A 26,201-nucleotide genomic window follows, 5' to 3' on the forward strand; every position below is an offset into this window, starting at 1 on the left:
AAGGGCGCATCCCCTAAATTCCCCCCTCCCCGGAATGCATTAGCCCCCTTAAAGTGAGAAAAATACCCCTCAACCTCCTCCCCTAAAAATTTCAATGGCGCAGTCTGCGCCATGATCCTCAATAGGTGGACACCCCTGGGATATAATAATCCGAAATTAAGGCTCAATAGCTTGCTGGCTATTACGCCTTAAAAATTGCTGGCTTGATAGCCCAGTGGCTATTACGCCTTAAAAATTGCTGGCTCAATAGCCCAGTGGCTATTACGCCTTAAAAAATTGCTGGCTCAATAGCCCTGATGCTATTACGCCGGTAATAGATGCCGGGAACATGATTGCCTGAGGCTATGCCGGCGTAATAGCTGGGGAGCTATTGAGCCAGTTACCGGCGCAATAGCCACAGCCTTTGATTTGTATTTACGTTTTCAGCCATCAGCCAACCCCATTAGAGAGATTATTGCATAAGGTGTTTTATCTGTCTTTAGAATGACGTTAGAATTAGCTCATAGGAGGAAATTGAGGAAAACTCTGCACATTGACTAAACAACATATTGGGCATTATCGTTGCGCGCAGTTTCGTTTTATTTTGCAAATTATTAGGATCTTGAATTTCTTTTCTTCACCACAATGTGTCCTATCGTTTAAAAGTCGAAATGAAACAAAAACTTCGGAAATATAACTCTTCATTTTATCCTAATACGTTCGTTACATGTTTTTATTTTTTCTGTTAACAGGATAATTTCCTGTGGTTAGGGTCTATTCATGTTTTCAATCAGTAACACGATGGCTTGCGAGGGATGTAGCATCAGATTTACCATTCTGAGGAGGAAGGTTTGTATTTTATTATTTATTTCCTATGAATTTACAAATTATTTTTTACAAAACCTTTTTGTTAAGTTTTTGTCATAAACTATAATTAGGATGTAATAGTTTTTTTATTTGTGTGTTGCAAATAAGGAAATTAATTTATTTCTCTTTTCACAATCCATTCATTTTTGTGCAGAAAAGTTAAAATTTAATTAAATGATATGCAAAAATTTAACATAGTTTCAGGTGAAATTTAAACTTATTTTTCAACTTTTATGGTGCTTAAAAGAGTTAGATTTTTACAGAATTCTGAAATTCCAATTTGCGTTTATGGAAAATTAATGTAGCGTTCAGTTTTTGAGTAAATTTTTGTCCTAATGAAATTATGTATGCAATTTAAATGAACATTTTAACTCTTTCTTAGTTGTAATTGAGAAAATCCATTTTCTGCCAACTGAATATATATTTTTTTGAAATTTGTGTATTATTTAAAAAAAGGAGAGTTCATCTAAAAATAATATATTGCGCTGTAGATAAAGGTTTTAATTTAGTTTTTGCTTTGCACTTTGCTTGATAACATGTAAAATGTTATTTAGTGCTACCCAATTTGCAATTTTTGGCTCTCAGGCCACATAGGGCCCTCAAAACTGAGCAATGTGGGTAGGGCCGGATTTGGAAGTGTCCAAATGACCTCCACTCCTTTGTTGCCCCAGGGCAACAAAGGAGTGGAGGTCCCTACTCAGGGTTCGAAAAGATCATCATCATATTTTCGAAAATATCCGATACTTTGATATATATCCAAATATTTTGATATATATGTATATATCTGATATTTTCAATCAGCACTTTAATAGTAAATACATCTCCTGACCCGTGAAAGTTAGGATATTTGGTAAAAATTTTATTCTCGGGGCCCCTTTGTTTTGGAGGCCCCGGGGCAGTAGCCCCGACCTGCCCTCCCCTAAATCCGGCCCTGAATTTGGGCCTGTTGTATTCAATGTTATGAAGCTTTCACCATAATCTGGAACCTCCCCAGCAACTAATGATATATGATATTAAAAATGATTGTTGCAAATCTGGAGTGAAGTTCCACCAAGTCGTAAAATTTTTGGGGAAAAAAAAAATGGAAATTTATGTTCATGAAATTATGTATACTTCCATTTCTTGGTTTTTAATTTTCTTTTCCTTCCCTTAATTTCCCATGTTATCTAGAAAAATTTAAACATGTTCAAATTTTGTATGTATTCTGGTTAGTACCGGATCTTGGGAAAGAAAACACATGCTTGTGGTGGTGTAACTTCGTAGGTTCTTTTTAAATTCATCCAAACTCTGTTTTTAAAAACTCTATGTAAAAAGTTAAAGGAAAACGGGTAAGGCAGCTATTTTAAGAATTGCTCTGACTGAGGGGGCGGGGGATCGAAGATCCGGTTCTAAATTTTACCTAAAAGATGTTTAATGCTAGAACTACAAACCGGGGTCAGTGGCCACGACTCGGGGGGGCGACCGCCCCCGCACTTTTTTCATCATCAAAGATTGGCTGAACTTTCTTAAGATTTTAATTTGAAAATTTTTTTGGAGAGATCACCTGAGCATCATCAAGGATAGATTAAAATTGCAATTTTTAGACTTTAGGTTTCGAAAAATTTCCATGGGAGAATCAGCAGACATGCTCCCTTCTTGTAACTTCAAAGATGGCCTAAATTTTTGTTATTTAGGTTCCAATTTTGGGATTGTTTTCTAGGAAGAGAACCGATTTGCTCCACGCTTCTCACATATAAAAATTTGTAAATGTAAAATATAATAATAATTTCACATAAAAATGTGTAAAAATTCATTTTTAAGACTCAAATTAGGGAACCAATTAGGATGTACTTATGACTCAGATTATAGCTTTTAGAATGATTTTATTAGCAAAAAACCCATGGAGTAAATATTTATCCCTATTTATAGTTACAGGTAGAAAAAATGGCTTTGAAGTTCTAGGGTTAATTTATAGACCCAAGGGAACAATGACTTCAGTTTACAAACTTTCATCACTTATCTTTTACAAAATAGAAGAACTGGTCCAAATGGATGGTTCTATAAACACAGGAATTTTTAGGGTGTGAAAATTTCAAAACTTAAATTTGTACCATTAAAAGAACTAAAACCAATGCACCCTGTTTATTAATAAAAGTAGTCATCTAAACTCAGTACAAAAAGTAGTCATCTAAGTATGCTGCATCGACGTCTAGTTTTGTCCTTCACATTTAAGAAAAAAAATCAATGTTTTGTTTTGCATTGAAATTTTTTTTTTGCTTCAATTTATGATATTGTATTGTCTTTCATACGTTTTAAATCACAAACTGTGATGCGCTACCGCTTATTTACTACGCTGAGCTCCGCTGATTTTTGAAGCCCAGTATATGCAAAAGTTTCATTGCAGAATTAAAAAATAGATAAAATTTTCATTGGAAAAGTTCAAAAACTGAAACTTTCATGATGATGTCCAAAATCTGTTACCTACTGGACAATTGTATGCCCAAAATCTATTACCTACATACCGATCATTAAATTTGCTATTTATTGACTTTTATAAATACCTGCTCTGTCTTTTTATGTTTGTGTATGATGTTCTAGGTGTACATGCTATGCAATAAAAGCAAAATTGATTTCAAATTCCAAAATTTTAAAAATGCCTCAAAAGTAACATTTTTGTTCCCACCTTTTGAGAACTACCCATTTGGTTTCTGCTAAAATTAAAGTACTAAAGAAACGCTTAATTCCGATTTCAGTTTATACTGTTAATTAAGAATCCAAAATGCATTCCTACAAAGATCTCCTTTTTGCAGATACTGCATTTTCCCTTCACACGGCAGTATAGTTCTTAAACCCCCAACACACGAAGGAAGGGGGTTATAAGTTTGACGTGTCTGTGTATCTGTCTGTGGCACTCTGACACCTAAACGGATGGACCGATTTTGAAAAATAAACTTTGGTTTGAAAGGAAAGTTGATCGAGAGTAGAGACATACCGAGTACTCGGTAACTACTCGGTACTCGGCCAATTCGCCGAGTCTTCGGTACTTGGCCAAATTTTGTTCAGATACTCGGCCAATACCGAGTAGTTACAAAAAATTGAACGTTGTCGAAGATAGATATTAAAATTAATAAAAAAGCGCAAGCATATATAATATTCTGATATTATCATTTACAAGTCAAATTTAAATTTTGAGAACAATGAAGTTTGTAATGCTTCAATCTCATAAATCTTTATTTTAATGTCAACAAAGTTAAGAAAACTTACTTATTAAAAATTGTGCAAAAAAGGTAAGTATAGAAAATATGGAATTTTTATATTAAAAATGAATTTTTGCTACAGACAAAAATTAGTTATAAGAAATATAAAAATACCTTTGCTTAAAAAATAAAAGGAAATAAAACAACTTTAAAAGCACAGTGCAGGAACGCTGCAGACAAGTGTTTTGACGTTACAAGGAATTCCTTTTTCAATGCAAAAAAATGTGAGCTTGTGGGTTTAAAGGAATCCGACAAAAGTCGGATTTTTTTTTGTCTAAAGATAAAGAATGATTTTGATAAAGAATGTCTTTACATTCTTTAGCTCACATATTATGTACTGAAAAAGATGTTCCTTGTAACGCAGAAACACATGTCTGCAGTGTTCCTGCACATTTGTTTTATTTGCTTTTAAAAATTATTTATGTTTGGTGGACTAGAACTATAATATATTGGTATAATTTGTTTTAATTCCAACTTAATTAATCATACCTTTTATTTATTTATTTTTAATTTTAAAAATAGTTTTTTCGTAAAATTTTGACATAAACAAAATTTTTTAAATAATGCGTAGTTAAATTTCAGCAGGAATTTAGTTTTAAAAACTATTATATAGACAAGGAGGACTATACTACTATTCCAATAACTTCAAAATTCATCACATGTGTGTCGGTGGTTCTTCTTAAAACATAATTGGTGCTCAGTAACTGGGCCGAGTAGTGAAAGGGAGAGTACTAAGTGCTACTCGTTACGTCTTTAATTGAGAGTATTCTTAGCTAGGTTGTGTCTTTGGATGATATTAATTAGCAAAGATATTAATTAAAGACCTCTAAAAGGTTTTTCGCAATTTATGCAGTGAAAACATCTTTGAAAATTTAGTACCAAAGTAAAGAGGTTTTTTCTGTATTTGATAGAATGTGTTTGGAACTTCCATGATGCATAGAATTAAAACGCTTTTTTAAAACAGATTTCAAACACAGCTGAGCCTTTATTCATGCAATTGGTAACCAAATTCATTGTTGGCCTTCAAGGAAATTAAAAGGAATGACTTAAAATATTTATCTGTTGCCAGTTTCTATTTTTTAACTAATAAAATACTTGTAATTTATTTTTAATAGTATAAGGCTTTTAAAAGGTTTTTCAATTTTCCTTCTTGATTCTACTTTTGCGACTCAGTCGTTTCTTTTATTAAAATTTTTAGTTTTAGTTACTTTGTTTTATTTTCTCATAGTTATTAAAAATTGAAATGTTAACTTGATGCAATCAATTCTTTTTCCAACAGAAAAAGTGCGACAACTGTGGCCTGATCTTTTGCTCTGAGTGTGTGACAGCCAGAAGTAAACTTTATCAGTGCTACAGATGCAAAGTGCTCACTTGCGTGCCTCTGAACTGCAATGACGTTGCCAGCCTCAAGCTCAGAGACTTGCAGTGGTTCCTGGACTTCAAGGGGATCGAAGTGCCGAGGAATGATCTGCGGGAGAAGGCTGTCCTAGTGGAGAAGATAATGAATCATTCTCGTCCTCCAGTTCACCCCGAGTCCATATCTCCCAGTTTTCAACCTCTTTATCCTACGCTGATTGAGGAACGCACCGAAAGTCTCTTCAACAGCAACAATCAATTATTCACGGTATGATTTTGTCATGAGCAGGGTATCGTGTATCTGGAAAGACATGGATTTCAACCATGATAAAATTTGGTCAAGTAATGTCATAATTTTCAGCCAAAAAAAGCTGAAAAATCAAAGAAACTGACAAGTAATCACGGATTTTGAGTTCCAGAACATATTTTAAGTACCAAATTTTACTGATTACAATTAAAAAGTACAGCATTTTAGCAGGGTTCGTTGATTCAAATGAACTTGATTAAAATCATTGTTTAAATCAAGATTTTTTAAAATAAAATCGTCGATTTGAATGATTTTAACAAAACTATTGACTGAAATCAGCTGATTTTATCTTTATAAATTAATTTTGCATTTTTAGAATGTGCTGCTCTAAATTCAACTACCTCACACTATACAATCTTTACTTCAACTGGCAAAACTACATAAATCCTTCTTTCTGTGTATGCTTTCATACTCTTGCAATATTGCTTTCACTCCAAAACTACAACAAAATAAACGAACAAAATAAAAAATTTCAGTTTTTTTTTGTACACCATCTTTACTAATAATAAAGCTGAAAGTCTCTCTGTCCGGAGGATGTCTGGATGGCTGTAGGATGTCCGTAGGAGGTCTGTGACGCGCATAGCGCCTAAACCGTTCGGCCGATTTTCATGAAATTTGGCACAAAGTTAGTATGTAGCATGGGGGTGTGCACCTCGAAGAGATTTTTCGAAAATTCGATGTGGTTCTTTTTCTATTCCAATTTTAAGAAAAAAAACTATCATAACATGGTCGGGTAAATTACGAAATTATCATAACGTGTAACCGTAACATGGGCACAAGCCAATTGGCGAGATACGAAATTATCATAACGTGTAACCGTAACATGAGTACAAGCCAATTGACGAGAAAATTCACAATACATTATTTGTAAATACAGGCAAACCAAAAGACCTTTTAATTTTTCTATTACGGACGAAGCCGTGCGGGTGCCACTAGTTACTAATATAGTTAAGAAAAGTAATTGTTCAATATATTCTTTTACACTAAAAACGTACATGATGATGGAAACCTTATCTTTAAGCAAAGCATAAAACAAAATCATATCCTAATTTTAAAAGTAAGCTGAATGGATTCATTAGTTCAGATTGCTTCATTAACAAGTTTTAACAATTGCCTTCTTCACGTCAATTGAATCCATTGACGTCCCACTTTAGTTGACTCTAAAACTGGTCTACTTATACCTATTATAACCGTCTTCAAAAAAGGAGGTTATGATTTCGTCTTGTGGCTTTTTATGTATGTTTTCGTATTATTCCAAGACTACTGGACCGATTTGAAAAATTCTTTTTTTGTTTTGAAGGGGTCTTCCCAGATGGCAATTTGGTCTGGATCGGATAAGGGGTCTCTGAGAAATTAAAGAAACTTTGAATTTCACACATTGTAGATATGTGATCCCACTTATGTCAGCGACCGCAATACATCACAAGTCGCATGGCTTTCCGTGACTAGTGTATTTTCACGGCAAAGGTTTTGCCTTCGTCTTGAATGGTAATTCTCGCGGCATACGGATGATTAATTTTCGCTGCCTATTAATTTTTACTTATAGATGTTACTAATGTTTTACTACCTAGCAAACAATAAATTAAATATATTTTATTACTTTAATAAACGAATCAATTACCTTAATAATATTTTAAGCTAAAATAACTTTATTTAGTCACTAAAATGTTTTTTTTTTAAAAATATTTCAGTTTTTGAACACATTTAGTGTTCAATCCAAGGGGAATTGAATGCAGAACACTCTTCCCCCGATGATTTAATTTATATTCTTTAATAATACAGCTACCCCTTGTTATATCGTGCCTCGATATATCTCTCATTCGGATATATCGCTCCTTCTGTCTCCCAAAATACTAAAACCTAAAAAAAACTTGCTTTAAGCTTGAAGCCATTCTTGAAAACATATGGTATTACTCAGAAAAGGTCTTTACCATCTTTGTTTTGTCAATGAACAAAACGAAGATGCTCCTATTCTTCTGAATTTGCTAAAAAAGCAGCGGCAACTTCTGCTGCCATCCAAATGCGCATACATGCATATATTTTAGTTTAAGATATAGTTTGGAAACTACTTGACGTTTTCTTTTGTATTGATACTAAGTCTTTTACAATGAGTGAGAGACACCAGACAGATGTCATACTGGTTCAAGTAGAAGAGAACATACTACCTGGACCCCTACTCTGACTACCTGGTAGCACAGAAAAGATTTGTGCTTGGTTGCACAAATTAGGATTTGCATCAAAGAAAGGAAGAATGCTCTGGACGGGCGAACGAGTTTTCTGTAAATACTTTTACAGAATGGTTACTTATGGTTACTTTTACTTTCCACATCCTTTCTACTGCAAATTGAAGGGATTAGAAAGTCTACTGGGAATAAGAGGGTTTTTGGAATACTCACTCTTATCACGCTGTTGCTAGTGATGATCATCTTTATTTGCCATTTTATATTAATGCTTGAAATTTACTAAAATTTAAATCTTGTATAAGTTTTAATACGCGTGATAGTAAATTCGTGAACTATTTCGAAACCATTTGAATATCATGTCAAAAAGAGTGAATGCTAATTTACTTGTATGTGTTGGATGGATAATTATATTTTTATTATTTCGGATATATCGCACTTTTTCTTTGTCCCCCAAAAAAGCGCGATATAACGAGGGGTTACTGTATGTTGTAACTGGTGTCTGATTTCTCAAGTCTGACCAGTATTCTACATTTACTATTTCACAATGCCGTCAGTTTAAGTTGAAATTAGGGTGATACTAATTGGCAGGCTTCAAAAAAAGGAGGAGGTTCTAAACTTGTCAAATTTGTTTTTTCTTTGTACAATGTTCCATAAATACTTGAGGACATCTGTACCCAGGGGAGTGCACAGGGAAGGGGGGAGGGGAGAACACCCTAAAATTTCTGTGCACACCCCTGCCTTAACCAATTAGGAAAATTCATTGTTTTTTTGGTTGAAACGGTATTTTTCCCCAGTGGTCTAATGGTAATCAAGTTCGGTTTGATGAAATTGAGGGAACTCTTCAAATATCATAGTCAGATTTATAGCGATTTGTACTTTATTAACTTTGTATATAGTCTCACTTAGTGAACCGTTTTTTTAGTTTTTTTTGTTTAGTGGATAGGGGGTGGTCTAACTTTACTCTAAGGTTCCTAATCTTTGATTTACCCTATTTGTTCTTTAGATAAAAGTTATGGGTAAAAAACAATACATTTCATGTAATTTCCCTCACAAATGATTAAATATAAAACCCATAGTTAAAAAAAATGCCATAAAACAAAGGTATGTGTTTTCTTTACCCATAGTGAAAGAAAGTACTAAAAAACATTATTATTAAGAGTAATCATAATGAAAATTTTGAATCAAGGATTCTCTGAAGCAAATATAAAATTCTAGTGGAATTTTTTATCTTCATCTATAATGGGGGCATTTTTGAAGAACCATGCAACTTCTATCACGAGTTACATGACACGTATTGTTGTGAAACATAAATTACAATTTACAATGTTATAATTTACAATTTTACGACTTACAATTTACAGTTTATTTGTAGTTTGGGAAACTGTAAACATTTAAATGGTTCTAACTAAATACTGAATACAGTCTACTTTTCATTCGAAATGAGATGTATCAATTGTTGTATTTCTGCTAATGCCATTCATCGTGAGGTTTAGTTAAAAGTTTAAAGGGTTCTAAATCAGATCGAGCTATTACTTTTCAAGTCTTGACTCTCTCTGCTGAGAGCTACGTATACGTCCTTTTCCAACGTTCTTTTTTCCTAAATCTATGACAGCTTTATTGAGTGTTGTGCAGACTTGGATAAAATGAAAAGCTTTCTGCGAACACAAATCCTAACTGGAAAAATTTCTGCAAATAATTATTTTGCCTGACTCACCCTTAAATAAAAAATTAAATTTCTATTCAGATATGAAAGAGACAAAAAAAAGTGGTTTAAATCATTTTTTTTTTTTTTACAATAACATATAGTTTCCTTATTTTTCACCAACTGAAGAAAACTGCCAAAACCATTATTTTTTTTTACACATGTACTTTAAAAGCTTTTGGAGAAAGGCTTTAACATAAATAAACTGGGATTTTCTTAAAAATTCCCTTTAAAAAAAGAAAATTTTTTTAAATCAACGTTAGCAGTTTGAAAAAATAATTTCTGCAGAGACAAAAATTTTCTGCGAACGCCGTTCGCACGTTCGTCTATATTATGCAAGACTGGTGGTGTGTGATACGTATTGTTGTGAAACATAATTTACAATTTACAGTGTTACAATTTTAAAATTTACAATTTTAAACTTAAAGCAATTTTTATTGTTTTTTAGTGACTTGTACATTTGCTTTCGGAAAGCAAACTTTGATAAAGTCGAACTAATGATGAAGACAAATTTTTTTTGTACATAGTTGCGCCACTTGAAAAAAACCTTTCTTCACAGTCATCAGAAGTCTCTGAGATGCTGTTGTCTATTTCTTTCTCCATCGTGCCCATCTTAGTGGTTTTCAGACTCATGTGCGCTACGCTTTCTTACACGAGATGTGCATAAAAAAGGCCTCAACGTTATGTACCACATACTCTATCCTACAAACTTATTTTATATTTATACCACTAAAAAGCAAAAAATAAATTACTTTTAAATAAAACAAAAGCCTTCAAAAAACACCTAGGAGCTAAAAAGCAAAAAATAACAGATTACATTTACATACTATTTTCTACCCAAACCTAGAAATGAAATTTATTTTACAATTCCAGTACAAAAATCAACTAAACACCCAATTATAAAATAAACACTGATTTTAATTACTATACGATGAATTATTTTAAATACCTAACTAATTATATACGATATCTTAATTTTTAATACCCTTTTGAATTCGAGGCCTCCTATAACTACTACCTAACATAACTGAGTAGATTTAGTTTTAAAGACTAATTTTATGATTAGATAAATTAGTGTTTAATTCGTAATTCGGTGGGTTGTCAGTTACGTTAGGTAGTAATTATAGAAGTCCCCGACTTCAAGAGGTTATTAAAGATTAAGAGATCATATATAATTAGTAAGGTATTTAAAATAATTCAGCGTATAATAATTAAAATCAGTGTTTATTTTATAATTGGGTGTTTAGTTGATTTTCGAACTGGAATTGTAAATAAATTTCATTTCTAGGTTTGGGTAGGAACTAGTATGTAAGTGTAATCGGTTATTTTTTGCTTTTTAATTCCTAGGTGTCTTTTGAAGGCAGGTTTTTTTTTTTTTTAATTTAAAAGTAATTAGACAAGAAGTTCCATCCGGAACTAAACGAGCCTACTTTCCCGTATACCAACATCGGCTTTCTAGTATATGACTTAATATTCTCAAAATATTTCAAATGTAACTTTTTAACATTTTAACCTGATTTCCAAAAATAAAATATGCCTTGCTCATCTGAAGAAATAGATGCATAAAATAAATAAATAAACAGAGTTGTAGCACCTTTTAAACATAGCAGCTAATATATTTTTTTCCGTTAAAAAAATCACTTTCAAAAAGAACGAAAAATAATAAGCTCTTTTAAAATAAACACATTATGGCAAAAAAAAAAAAGTTTTCATTTCCCCGTGCCAAAAAATAATTAATTTAATTTCAAAATAAATAATAAAATAATATATAAATAAATAAAGAAAAATCGTCTGCATAAATCTTTATTTAGAAACATAATGGACTCCAAATTTCTCATCTAAACACTGAATACATAAAGTGAAAATTAAAACAAATCATATGAACAATAATTATTTCAAAGTAAAAGTCATGGCTCTCGGAGTTGTAGTCAACCTCATTTTGGGGTAAAAGAGTCAGATTTGGGAGTCGAAGGTTTTTTATTCAAAGACTCAGAGTTGGAATCGGTCATTTTCCCTTAAAGTCCGCAACTCTGCCAATGTTTGGGGAGTCGGATTTATTTTGGGATAAAGGAGTCAGAGTTAAAGACTAAAGCTACGGAGTCAAAGTCGTAGTCCTTTAGTCGGAGTCCGACTAATTTTCGGGTACAGGAGTCTGATTCGGAGTCAAGTTTTTTCGCGATTTTTGCAGTGAAAAAATTAGTTGCTAAATAAAGAACAATTTTTTCTGGGTCTGATAGAGTGTGTTTGGATTTTCCATGTTATGTATTGAATTTGAATTCTAACTCTTTTTAAAGCAGATTTTAAATACGGCTAAGCCTTTATTCACACGATCATTACAAAATTCCTTGTTGGCCAACTAGGAATGAAAAGGCATTGATTTAAAAAATTTATTTGTTGCCAGTAACAAAATACTTGTAATTGATTTTTTAAAGTATAAGGCTGTCAAAAGAATTTTCAATTTTCCCTCTTGATTCTACATTTTTATACACTTGCGACTCAGTTGGATTTTATTTTAATTTTTAATTTTAGTTACTTGTCCATTAGTAAAGTGTTAGTTTGGAATCCCCCCCCCCCTCAATTTTTATCCTTTTTTTGGATGAGTATGAAGGCTTCATGTATTTTATTTATTATTCCATTCCATTTTTTTTATTTAAGTGTCCAAATGTTCTAAAATTTTAAAATATTTTATCTTCAAATCAAGTGTTGAAAATTCTTTTTTTATAGAATTATAAATTTTCAGTGCAGAAAATCTCATTTGTATTACCAGTATAAATGGTGAGATTTTTTAAATTGGAATATTATCTACAAATGACATGTACAGATTACTACACTTGTATTACAAATTTTTTTTTTTTTCGCATTTTCAGGCGTCAACAATGGAAAGCAGTGGAGGGAGTCCCATCCGAGGGGTCTCATCAGAAACTGCAGCAAATCAAACTGCTACTGATAACACTAATTCTGATCACAATGAAATTAATACCAATCAAAGTGATTCAAATAAAGGTGATAACACTGATACTTCTGCTAAAGAGGAAAAAAGTAATCCTAAAGGTGTAAGTACATGATCTAAGTATTTTTTGTTTGCAGTTTGGTTTAAGAAACTTTTTTTTTTTCATAATTAATATGTGTTATAAAATATTTCTCTATTATAAAATAAGGGGTTGGAATCAAACATTTTTTGAATTTTTAAAGAAAATTGGTCTTGAAAAGTATGCATTGTTCAAAGCTGCCAACTGCTACGAAAAAATCTTAGTTTCTACCGAATTACAGCTATAAACTACGACGCTACGAAAGCAAATCCAAAAATTACAATTTTCCGTTTTTTTAATTTATAATCCCATAAACACACACATAGACAAAAAAAAAAAAAATGTATGAAAACTGAACTGGTAAGTTCTGAAAATCAAACTTCTACACGTTTGCTAATGGTCTCTGAGCAACAAGCACTGCTCTTCGAAAGTTGCATGGTGTAAAAGATGGATCGGTTTTTAGATCGCGACGCTGATCCAGTCATTGAATCTTCGGCAAAAAGGCGGAAAAACTGCCAAAAATTCCGTGAAGAATATAATATTTTAAATTCCGTATTAATATTTTCTGTATCATATTTGAAATTTGTTAAGTATCATTGTTTTTGTTCTTTATATTGTTGACAATTCGTCACTGTGTTTAAATCTGCGACCAGCAGCCCCCCCCCCCCCCCCCGCACTTCAAAATGCTGCTACGATTTTGGATTTTCAAAAGTTGGCAGCTCTGATTATTTGAGAATTTTAAAAATTCAGCAAAAAAAGAGAATTTAAACTGATTTTGCAGTATTTTTGACTCTAAAGAGAAATGTAAAACTTTACTACTTGTAGATTAATTACTAGAGACGTACCAAGTACTCGGTAACTACTCGGTACTCGGTACTCGGCCAAATTCTGATCAGATACTCATCCCTATACCGAGTAGTTGCAAAAAATTGAATATTGTCCAAGACAGATACTAAAATTTATTAAAAAAAAGCAAGCATTATATTCTGCAATCATTTACAATTAAAATTTATAAGACAAATTTAAATTTTAGAATAATGAAGTTTTTAATGCTTCAACGGAATAAAACTTTATTTTAATGTCTCCAAAGTTAATAAAAGTTATTTATTAAAAATTATGCAAAAAAGGAAAGTACAGAAAATATGGAATTTTTATATTAAAAATGGATTTTTGCTTCAACCAAAAATTAGTTATAAAAAATATAAAAATATCTTTGCTTAAAAAATAAAAAGAAATAAAACAACATTATAAGTACAGTGCAGGAACACTGCAGACACATGTTTTGGCGTTACAAGGAATTCTTTTTTCAATGCACAAAATGGGAACTCACGGATTTAAAGACAAAACCCGGATTTTTTTTGTCAAATGTCTTTACATTCTTTAGCTCACGTGTTACGCACTGAAAAAGACGTTCCTTGTAATGGGGGGGGGGGGGCAGAAACACGTGTCTGCAGTGTTCCTGCACATTTGTTTTATCTGCTTTTAAAAATTATTTATATTTGGCGGACTAGAACTATAATTGATTGGAATTGATTGGTATACAGTGAAAACCCTCCTAATGTACACCCCTCAAAGTCAGACACCCCTCTTATGTGGACAATTTTTAATTCCCCAGTTCCAATGCAAATAAGTCTTAAACCCTGTCCTGCGGACACCTCTCTATTGCGGACAAAAAATAATTGTCCTGTTAGCGTCCACATTTGAGGGATTTTACTGTAATTTGTTTTAATTCCAACTTGATTACTCATACCTTTTATTTATTTTTAATTTTAAAAATAATTTTTTTGTAAAATTTTAGACACAAACAAAATTGTTTATATAATGCGTAGTTAAATTTCAGCAGGAATTTAGTTTTAAAAACTATTATATGGACAAGGCTGTCTATACTACTATTCCAATAAGTTCAAAATTCATCACGTGTGTGTCGATGGTTCTTCTTAAAACATAATTGGTACTTGATAACTCAGCCGAGTAGTGAAAGGCCGAGTACTCGGTACTCGGCTACTCGGCCAAAGTGCTACTCGGTACATCTCTATTAATTACATATAATATCTCAGCTCTGCCTGACCTGGTAATACTTTAACATCATCAACAATTAAATTTGCACCATAGCATGCTAAATCTTAAGCCGCATTATTCCTGGAGCTCCAAAATTTAAAATTTTTTATTAAAACATAATTACTATTCAAAATTTCTTCAAATTTAGTTGTTTTGGATAAGTGAAATAAAATCTGTTATGGATTGATTTTAAATACATCTTGCTATATTCAATGTTCCTGAGAAATAGTGAATTATATTAATCATGCATTTCAAATTCATTTTTATTTTCAATCGAAAGTATTAAATAAGGTGAATAGTGTATTGTGCTGTGCCCTTTCAGCTTGAATGGGGGAGGGGATCTTGATTCACTTATGTCAATGTTTATTTTTATGAAAGTGCGAATATTTGCATTGAATTTATTAACCTGTTAAATTAATGAAAATGAGGCTTAAGTTTTCAAAAGATTTTTAACGATGGAGCCCTAAGTGCTTTCAAAATCTATGAAGGACTTTTTGAACTCCATGTATATGTATATATATGTATATTAGAGGTAAGTTCGAGCTTGTTTTTGAGAGCCTGGGCCTGCCCGAAACCTTGTAACCGAGCCCAGGTGATACTGTCTCCAAGCCCGAAAGAAGCTCTCTTTTAAACCAAGCCTCCTACAGTCTAACATGTTTTATGAAATGTTAGTCTCAGCTGTTGTTTTAAAACAACTAAATATGGATATTGCAACTACAATTGGTTCCAAATGTTTTTTTTTCTTCAAAGTCTCTGTTAATGAAAAATGTCTTGTTAAATATTCTTCATTAACAGAAGTTCCTAAATTTTATCTAAATAATCACTTCAAATGCCTTACTGTATGACACATTGAAATAGTAATCCCCCCCCCCCCCCCCCAAAAAAAAACCACATTATAGATAAGCGTTTTTTTTTAAATTAAATTTTCACACTGATTGAACTGATTTAAATGTGCTTTTTTCCCCCTCACAGCATGATAATGTTTAATTGCTTTGAATTTTTTTGGAGATTGACGATTGAATATCTTAGCTTGAGTCCCGGCCCCAAACCTATTTTTGGTTCTAGAGCCTGAGCCCGCTTCGGGCCCAGATTGTGCCCCTCTCATCTCCAGTGTATATGTGTATGTGTGTGTCCCTGCAAAGTAAGTGTTAGTAACTATTTATATATTTTTTAGAAATACCAAATCATAAATTTGGAGTCTGTTGACAGTTGTGAACAAATCTACAGCCTATCAATCATGGAGCTTAAATTATTGCTCACTAGAAATTCTATCTCATTTCGAGGCTGTTGCGAAAAATCTGAGCTGCAAGAAAAAGTAGTCTGGCTGTGGAAACTGAAAGAGGCAGCTAATAATAAAAGTATGTTTCTTATTTTTCCTTCTTTTTTAGTAATTTGCACATTTGACAAACTCAGCAAACTAGATTGATCTTTTCACAAGGAACAAAAATAGCTTATAAGTGATAAGTGGGGATTTGTTGTGCGAAATGTTTGAATTTTTAAAATTGATTTAAGAACGTAGTTTTTTTTTTTCTGAAAATGATATTAAAGTCCTTAATATCCATTTCTTTAAAAGTCATTAAATGTTTTGTACTGCAGGGTTGCTAACTGCTCCTCAACTTGCGAGTTCCTCTGCAAAAATAGCGAAACACTGCAAAAAAACTTATTTTGCTCCACATTTTTTGACCGAGGTTCCCCCCCCCCCCCCCCCTCCCCCGCCGAGCCTTCTTATATTTAAATTTTTGTTGAACATTGACATGCCCGTTCAAAAAATCTAGTTTCATCCGTGTTAATTTAAGCCAACCTATTTACCAAATTTAGTTTAAATGCTTACCAGGCTTACCAAACACATAGCTCATGAAGATTTTAATATAATTAAATCTATTTTAATTATGTTTTGCTATTTTATTATGACTGTCATGCAAATATGAGAAACTATAAATGCGTATACTCAAAGCATGACATAGTTAAAGCTGTTTTATTATTTTGAAAATTATTTTTATGCTTGTGCCTAAAATGATTAACAAAACTCAAAACAATTTTCGATAAGTTGTTTTAGTTTTTTTTTCTTGATTTTTACCCAAAATACCCAGGGTTCGTACGGATCATGAAAATCCTAGAAAGTCATGAAAAAAAAAAATTAACAAATGTCAGACCTGGAAAAGTCATGGAAATAAATATTTTCATTAAAAGTCATGGAAATTTATATAAAATCATGGAAAAATGCTTTTGCTTTGGGTAGTATGAAAGTAACAATAACTAAAAGAGCGCTGAAAATGTTAAGTGATTTAGTAATATTGGCATACAAATTGAACAATCTCAAACAAATCCGAGTTTTGGAATCCAATTTCATCCACATCTGTAACAGCCACTCGCCTTTTTTTGTAATGTGATTTTACTCATGGAGCATCACTAATTTTAAATTCCCCTTTATTTTCTGCACTTCTTATATTTTATTTTCTGTAGTAGTGAACATGAACATTCTTGATTTTGCCTGCCCCTCAAAAAGGGTAATTCAATTGTACCCGAGTTCGTTTCAACTACTTGTAAAAAAATTGTTACAATTATAATTGTTACAATAACAAAAATTGTTAAATTTATCAGAGTTTATCTCAATATTTTGAAGGCTTTAGAAAATGAAGACTTTAGTCAGGCAATGGAACATAGAAACAGAGGAATTCTAATACTCTAAAACAGAGGTGCCCAACATACAGCTTGCAAAACTGATCCATGTGGCCAGCTGAAATATATCTGGTGTAGAAAAATAAATTTACTAAAAAACTTGGCTTCACTTTAATAAACGAATATACTGTAATATGGGTGATTAAATGCACTATTGGCATCAAAGGGCAATGTTTTTATGAAGTGAATTTATTATTGGAAACTTATTAATGACTCATTCAATTTTTATCCCATTCTGTCCTATTTTGCCATATTTATTAAATATTTATTAGACATTTAAACATCACAGTGATTCATTATATTTTTTCATTTTAGCATTCATTATATTTTTACTTTACTTGAATTTATATGATAAAGACGAGTAAGAATAATTTATTAGTTTCTGCAGTGTGCACTGATATTTTTTCAGTCACAAGTAAGTGCTCCTAATAGGCTACTGGCATTCACGTAAAAGTTTTTCTAAAGCCCAGTTCCGAAAATTGAAAAGTTTGACATAAAACAGTACTACATTCTTCATGTAACAAGGTCATGAAAGTTTTTATGAAGTCATGTAACAGTCTTGGAAATTTTTTATCCAAATTGAGTATGAACCCTGAATACCGAGCTGCTCCGCAGAATTTCAAAATGCTTCTCAAAATCACCACAGATGCTCTTCAAATTGTTTCTCCAAGGTTGGCAACCTTGATACTGTAAGATAAAATTTAACATTAATGCTTGCGTGCACACTAAACTGTATCAAATGTCCCATTGCTCCAATCCCGTTATTTTTGTTCAAAATGCTGAAAAAAATTATATGTTTGCATGAACTTAAGTGAAACTTGAACAACATCTAATTGGTGACTTTTGATTAATTTTAATTAATTACTTTTGTTTATTTATTATTACAATTACACGCTGTCTTATGTTTAGCAGAAAATCACGTTTATTTATCGTTAATAAACTCCTTGAGTGTGGTTTCTTACTCTAGTAGAGTGGCCACTCACTCTGGAAACCAGTAATTGTCGGGGAACTTTTATATATCACTGGAAAACTCAGGGAAATTTGCGTTTGACTCTGGAAAAAAAGAATGCCAACAAATCGATTTTTGCGGCGAACTTGGTCACATGATTTCCCATCAATAGGCTCTTTGAGTGCAACACTGGGAAAGTTTCTTTTATACCTAAATATTAGATGTACTCGCCAAAAGTCCAATCCTTTTACTTTACTAGAGAAAAAGTCGGAAGTTCATAGAAGTCCAGTCCATACTTTCAGAAGTAATTGGAAAATGATTTTCTGAGTTTTTTTTTTTTGAAATAAGGGTTAAAAATAGAAGAAAAACGAACTGAAATGAACATTTACCATAGAAAATGTGTTGTTCCCCACATAGTTGTTTGGTTTAAACCAAGTGGTTTTTAAAAATGAACCATGTGTTTTTTTTTTTTCAAAAATGTTTTTTTTTCGAACAATTTTGTAGTTTTCCCCCAAATGTTCTCATAAATTTTACATGCTATTGCAAAGAGTAAAATCTAATTAATGAAAAGTAACTAGCAAAGTTTTACAGATAAATTACCGATTTAATAAATATAGTAACTTATATTTTTTAAGGTAGTGCAAGGTTGCTAAATATTTTTTTTTTCTTTTTTTAAATCTATGCAACTTTCCTATTAAGTCCATAAATATACAAGGGAGACAAAATAAGTTTTTCAAAAATGACATGGAAAAAAAATCTCAGTAGCCCTTTTATAATTTTTTAATTGTCATAACTTTTTCAGTCTTTTGCATTTAACAATAGTCCAAAAAGCATATTTCAACTGAAACTTCATATACTACCTATATTGCTTGATTAATTAAAATTTATTGAGATAGATTATATACCATTGAAGCAATACATAGTGTAAAAACATTTTAACACTAGAATATTTAAACGACAAGAGAAAAAAAAAAAAAAACTAAAGAAGTTCAAGACCACTTGGATTAGGCATAAAAAAGCGCTTATACCTGCACACTTTTTGCATCCCCGATAGACGATGCAGTTGCTGCAAGAAAAGAAATTTTTTTCAAATTCTGAAAACAGAAAATATCCATGTAAATTTATGCTCTTATAAAAAATTTATTGCCAAAATTTTACCTTTCAAAGAATTTTTTGATCCAAATATAACAAAAGTAGTGGAAGAATCAACAAATATTAAATTTTATGGCGGTTTTCATTATTAAAATATGCTAAAAGAGTATTTTCATTTAAATTTGTACTGAGGCTTATAATTGATTTTTTTTCTTTGATAAAAAAAAAATTGTATTCCTAAATGCATTAAACCAAGAAAAATAATCTCTACAATAGAAAACATAATGATTTTCTTAAAACCTAGTTGTCCTGCTTCTATAATTGTTGTCACTGATACATTAGGTAAATAAACTACAATTTGTAACTTTATTTAAAATCTTTAAACAAAATATCCGTTGATCTTCTGATTTTTAAAGTTGTATAATGTACATCAGACTTATGATTCATTTGTAGATACGGCAAAATACTTTTAATGTTTAAGAAAGCGTGATTTTAATTTTACTTATATATTTTTTTATTTATAGTTAGATAGCTATAATTATGAGGAAATTAATTCGCAAGAATTTATTCTTAATTATTTGTCATTTATAATGTCTGAACTATCACAGTAAATTATTTCTTTGATTATTTATACCAAGACCAATTTATGTATTGTATTTTTTATAATAGTTAAAGATTTTTAAACAATATTCCCCTATAGAAATCTCTAATATGAGGAAATGAAATTATAAGATTTTACTCTTAATTATTTAATTAATTACAAAGAAGTTAGATACAAATATAAATATTAAACATTCCTTAACAATTAATTGGTAAAATCTTCATGATTTTCCTGAAATAATTTTTTTTTTCTTTTTACAAATAGATATAAAAAACCAAATAAACCCAGTTTAAACCAAAAAAAAAAAAAAACAACCTGGTTTAAGCCAAAAAACGGTTTTTATCCTAACCCTGGTTCCCCAGCCCCTCAATCAGTTCTTCTGTAGGTTTAATTTTTTGATTGAGAAATCTGGCATAGCTGCCAACCTCAAGATAAAAAAAATAGGAGCACTTAAGGGAAAAAATAGGAGCAATGAGGGTTAAAAAGGAGCACCAAATCGTGGCCTTTTGTGCTAAACCTTCCTTCTGTACCGTAAGCTTTTATAAGTTCTCAGCTCCATTACAATGCGTTTCTGAATTTTCATGTTAGATTTTCAACAAAACTACAACCAAGTTTAAAATAAAATTATTTTACATTAAAAAAAGCATCATTACGTAGGTACATATTGAAAAGTAAAAAAAAAAGCATTTGATTTAATAAAACTGCAACCTTTTTAAAAAATATTCTTTTATACATATCCTACATGTATTGAAAATGCATTGCATAAGAACATATTGAAGATTTAAAAAAAACACGATTACTTCTTATACTTGGAAGTAAGCAACTTCATAGTAAAGGTCAAAACTCGGAAATCTTCTAAGTGGCCAGTGGCTACTAGACTCCAAAAACTTAGTGGCCACCACTTTTGCCAAGCTTTGAAGCACAAACTGAAGGGGAAGGGGCAGTTTTTACAACTTTCATAAAAAAAATAGATGAATAGGATTTCACACATTCTAAAAGAGAGTTATTCAATACTTCTTTTTTGTACATGGAAAATTCAAGTTAAAATAGGTGTTTCTGATTTATTTAAAAAAAAAAAAAAAAAGAAGTCAGCAGGAACCTTCATTTTAGATGAAATAGTTTTAGCTTGTAGCAAAGCCTCATAGGCACTGAGGGTCAAATATATATAAAATTTCCCCTTCAAGAAAGTAATTAAAAAAAAACATTTTGCCTTTTGTTATTTTGAATAGTTTGCATTGAGACAAATAACCATTCTGTTTTCGGAAACTTAGGCTATTAATAATCTTGTCTACTTCCATGTTGCAAATGACCATACATGGCAACAACGCGAAAAATTTAAGATGATAGATTTTTGAATTTGTTGCATTAAAAGTAATTATAAATAATTAATATTCCTTAAAAAACTAAAATTTAGATGAAATAGTCAGTTTTTAGCACATTAGCGTCTAAACCAATGGGGATAAAATAATATTCTGAAGAAAAAATTTTGCATTATTTTCAATAGTTTGCATTGCAATAAACATCTTATTCGGATTTTGAAAAGTTGGCCACTTAAAGAGTCTTGTGTACTTAAATCTCGCAAATGATCAAAAATTCAGGTATAAAATTTTGAATTTGTTGCATAAAAATAATTTAAAAATAAAAAATCCTAATGATACTACAAGCACATTTGTGTCCAAAACCAATAAGGATAAGATGAAATTTTAAATAGTATAATTTTTTCATTTCTCAATCAAATTATTTAAAATAACAAAAAAAAAAAAAAAACATTTTGCAGCACATTTTGCTTATTTTCATTAGTTTGCAGTTAAAAGAAACCCCTAATTCTGCTTTGTCTTTGAAAATGAAGGCACTTAAGCATAGTCTACTTCCATCTTGTGAATGACCAAACATGGCGGCTACATTTTGCCCGTAGCTGAAATGCTCAATGAAAAAGCGACGGACATTCTCCAATCGACGCTCCCCCTCATTGTTTATCCTGACACTAATGCTTCCAAAGCATCAAATTGCCTTCTCTTTTGTTGAGTTTGTGCACAATTCCTGCTTTCAAGGATAGGGAAATTTCTTCTTTTTCCTCTGAAATCAAAAAGTGTACAAGCAAAGTCAAAAGAACGGAGTTTTTTGGAATAAATCAGATTTTTGGAGTACGCAATCAAAATAGGAGAAACTCCTGCAAAAAGGGAGCACTTGGCAGCTATGATCTGGGAAACTGCTCGCTTTTGCACTTACAATATTTGTTATTTACAGCTTCTATTCTGAAATAATATCAAAAAGTTGGACAAATATTGAAAAAACATCTCGTCCCCCTCCTTTTTTTTTGAGGGAGAGAGTTTGGGGGTTTTTTTTCTTTTAAATATTGCCTTGTCAAATATTGTTATTGATTTTTCATATAATTTATTTGAATTGTTGTCAAGGAAAAATTTATTGTAAGGAAATGAATTTGGCAAAATGAATGCAATGCTATTTGGATAAATCTAAAGAACAATGAAAAATTTTTCTGATATTTTAAATTTTCTAAAACCAATCAAATCAAAATATCAGAAATACATTTTGCGGTGTCTGGAATTTCAGAAATTTTACCCTGGGAATCTCAGGGAATTTGATTTTGTGTGTTATGCATTGTATATAATTCATTTTAACTACATCGTAATTTACTATTATTTGAACTCTTGAGTAAAATGTGCAAAAACTGCTTAAGTTTGATTTTAACTTAATGAGTTTTCTTAAATTATTTTCATTAATAAAAGGTACTTTTGACATGAGTATCACCAGAGATATTTTTAATTTTGTAAGCATATTTCATGCATTTGAAAATCAGAAATATGCCTCAAAAATGCTAGTTTCATTCTTGGTATCATAAATTAATTTTTAGATCTTGGAAAATGGAGAGCAAAAAGTAATTGGATTTTTTAAACATTAAATTCAAATGCTTTATTATATTTTTTAAACAAAAATTTTCAGACGTTCTAAATTTGAAAAATTTAAAAATAGTACGCATGTGTTCTTTCCCTACCATTTCATCCTTAAAAATAGGGAAATGCTTACTGTTATGCTGCCGTGGCAGGTAAACGGCAGTATCCTGCAGAAATGAGTTTTCAAGATATCTGAAGAAACGTGTTTTTGTTTCAGTACAAACAATAGGGAAATGTTGGAATTAGATTTTCTTTTGTGCACTTTTTTTCAGCAGAAACCAAATAAGCAAACTTTTGCAATAAATATAACGTACAATAGATGACAAAAATTGAAAAATGAAAAATTTGCAGTTGACCCTCTACCTGCCCACGGCAGTATGGTCGTCACTGTTATCGCACATTCCACTCCTCCAAATCAGAGTTGTAAGAGTTTAGGAGAGTGGTGGTTTTAACCATGGATAAAACCGGTTTAAACCGGCCGGGATAAAATCAGTTTTATCCAGTTTTGGCCACTTAGATAATTATCAAATTTTAAATGAAAACCAAAAAATAATTTATTAAAAAGAAATGCAAAACAAACCATAATCAATCATCTTTCATTATTTATCTAGTATGTTTTACAGTTTGTAGAAATTACAGTATGTTTAGAAGATAAGGTTTACATGAAAAATATGCAGTAACATTAAAAAAATAATAGAGTGAAACATTAAGTTGAATAGATAGATTTTAATTCTCACACACAAAGGTGCAAAGTATTTGAAAGTATTTCAAGTAATTTTGAAAAATTAATGAGAGAAAAAAAAACTTCTTTTAGAAACATATATAGTCATTTTTTTTTTAAACAAAACTAAAGGTACAGGGGAAGAAACACTTTTGAAAATTAAAAAGCAACACTACTGAAAAGTTACTATATTTATGTTACAGGCTGTTTTGTATTCCTTATGTCTTTTGTTTTAGTTGTGAGCAATTTCAGTTATTAATTTTGAAGAAAGTTGAAATTTGTTCACTACTATTGTTATAATAATGAAAATTCTTCACTAATATTATATTTAATTAACTAAAATTGCTGTGCTTAATTAAAAAACCTCCAACTAACAGATTTATTAGTTTCAAAACACACATCTCTCACATACATACAAATTAGAAGTGTATTTTCATGTAATTTAGTTTTGGCCAGTTCTATGGTGGTTAAATTCCAGTTTTGGCCGATTTTAGCCAGTGGCCTGGATAAAATCAGTTTTGGCCGGAAAAAACTACAACCCTGTCCAAAATGAATGTCACTTCCTCAAAAAATATCAAGGAGTATTTTCATGCCCTGAAAAAAATCCAATCCAAATCTGAGTGTGATTTAATTTATTGCTATGTATTTAATTTTTTGATGAATTAAATACTATTGACTCTGATTCTAATAACTAAAAGTGATCCAACTTGGCCACCTTCAGTAAATCGAAAATTCTGGATAAAAGTAAGTACTTAAAAAAGATTGTCAGAAGACCTCAGAAAATTTAACAGTATTTAGAATCTGTATACATTTATATAATAACTTAGCCGTTTTCAAGTATGTTACTGTAATTGTGAAACAATTTTGTTCAATACACAAATCAGAAAACACAATATAAATTAAAAAAGACATAATATATGAAACTTAGAGCTTTATTGTGTTATTCATAATGTAGTTAACTTTGTTTTGTTTTTTAATTTTAAACATAAATGTGCAGTAAAATTTAAGTGATTTTGAAATAATTATATTTACTGTCTGACCATCAATTACATGGAAAGACTAATATCCGGTTTATAGGTGGAAATGGACGTATCTATTAGTTTGTAGGGGTGTTAGTTGGTTTGTTACAGATGTGAACTTTGCCTCTCTATTATTTAGCCTTAGTTTTGTAAAAATTAAAATTGCTCTCAGCAACATTTTTTTAATCTAAAGTATATTCGATCTATATTCTCACGGCAAAAATTAATTGATTTATTTATTCACAACAAAGTTTTGAGCTTGCCATTTGCTTTTACGTTCCTGAACGAAATGAAAGTATTTTCTTTTCTTTTTGTTGTTTCCATGGTAACTATTTTTGTTTTACCTTATTTTATTTTAGAGAATGCAATAAATGAATAAGGCACTAGTGAGATTATAAAACGAGTGCATCCAAATCAAATTGTTATTTTCCCTTTTTCCCTACTAGATTCATTCAGATGGAATTGTCTCTACTTGGCAGATTGCCAAATTACATACAATCCGTGGTCAAACAGTACTAACAAAACAAAACGTTATCTTAACAGATAAATAAATAAGAAATAAAAAATAACTCAAGGGAAAATCTTCAGTTAAAGGATTTTTCTGGCTAAAAGAGTTTTGGATAATTAAGGTTCTACTATATAAACCTATTTAAGTGTGATTTTCTGATTTATCCCACCATGTTAAAAGTTTTTTTTCTGAGACATCAGTGAAACTTTTAACATTTTTTTTTCTTTTCAGATTCTATTCCTGATGAGAACTTGTGCAAAATCTGCATGGAGGAAACGATCGATTCTCTGTTACTGGACTGCGGGCACATGCTGACCTGCTACCAGTGTGGCAAGCGCTTGCATGACTGCCCCATTTGCCGCCAGATCATCATACGTGTCGTGCGGGCATTCAAATCCTGAGCTCATGACTTTCATTGTGATTACCAAAGAATAAATGTGATTCGTACTCTGTTCCGTTTGACGACGACGTCGATATTTCTCAACTGTTATCGTGTTTGTAAATACGTTCCAATAGTGTATTTTGTTAAGTGAAGTTTCCAATTTATATCATCTTGTTGATAAAACATGACAATATATGCTTCATTCAATCATAAATAAAGTATCATGTTTCCTAACTATGTTTCTTTTCTCCAGTTACTCAATTGCGTTGATGTTTTTGTAGAGACTTAACTACCAAACGGCACGAACTTGAGAGCCACGGATTTTTACAAAATTCTAGATATAGGTCAATTCCCACTAGGTATGAGCGCAGGCAAAGCGGTTTGACTGCATAGGCCCTAGTTTGGCTGCAATGGGGGTCAGAAGTTGATAATTAGGACTCGGGATAAAACGTAGTTTCTTTTAAAATTACTATTTTTATCCATTTTTCTGCTACTGTACAGCAGTATGAGCCATTTGCATGCTTACCTTCGAATTAAATATGTTGGATACTAATTTTTAATAAGCGGTTCTCAAATTTAAATTGGTTACTACTTTTAATTTCAATAACTTGAATGCCAAAT

The 26,201-nt window shown here is 31.2% G+C and overlaps 1 protein-coding gene across 1 annotated transcript; it reads left to right on the top strand.

Annotated features, from left to right (window-relative positions):
* The first annotated feature begins 438 nt into the window (after nucleotides 1–438).
* Nucleotides 439–25,804, top strand: LOC129216961 (E3 ubiquitin-protein ligase RNF34-like). The gene is made up of 5 exons (XM_054851184.1): nucleotides 439–828; nucleotides 5,362–5,706; nucleotides 12,498–12,683; nucleotides 15,892–16,075; nucleotides 25,430–25,804. Exons 1-5 carry the CDS (start codon nucleotides 760–762, stop codon nucleotides 25,597–25,599), a joined length of 954 nt encoding a protein of 317 aa, XP_054707159.1. The 5' UTR covers nucleotides 439–759; the 3' UTR covers nucleotides 25,600–25,804.
* The last annotated feature ends 397 nt before the right edge of the window (nucleotides 25,805–26,201 follow it).

Source organism: Uloborus diversus, chromosome 2 (genome assembly GCF_026930045.1).
Source record: "Uloborus diversus isolate 005 chromosome 2, Udiv.v.3.1, whole genome shotgun sequence".
Lineage (NCBI taxonomy): Eukaryota > Metazoa > Arthropoda > Arachnida > Araneae > Uloboridae > Uloborus > Uloborus diversus.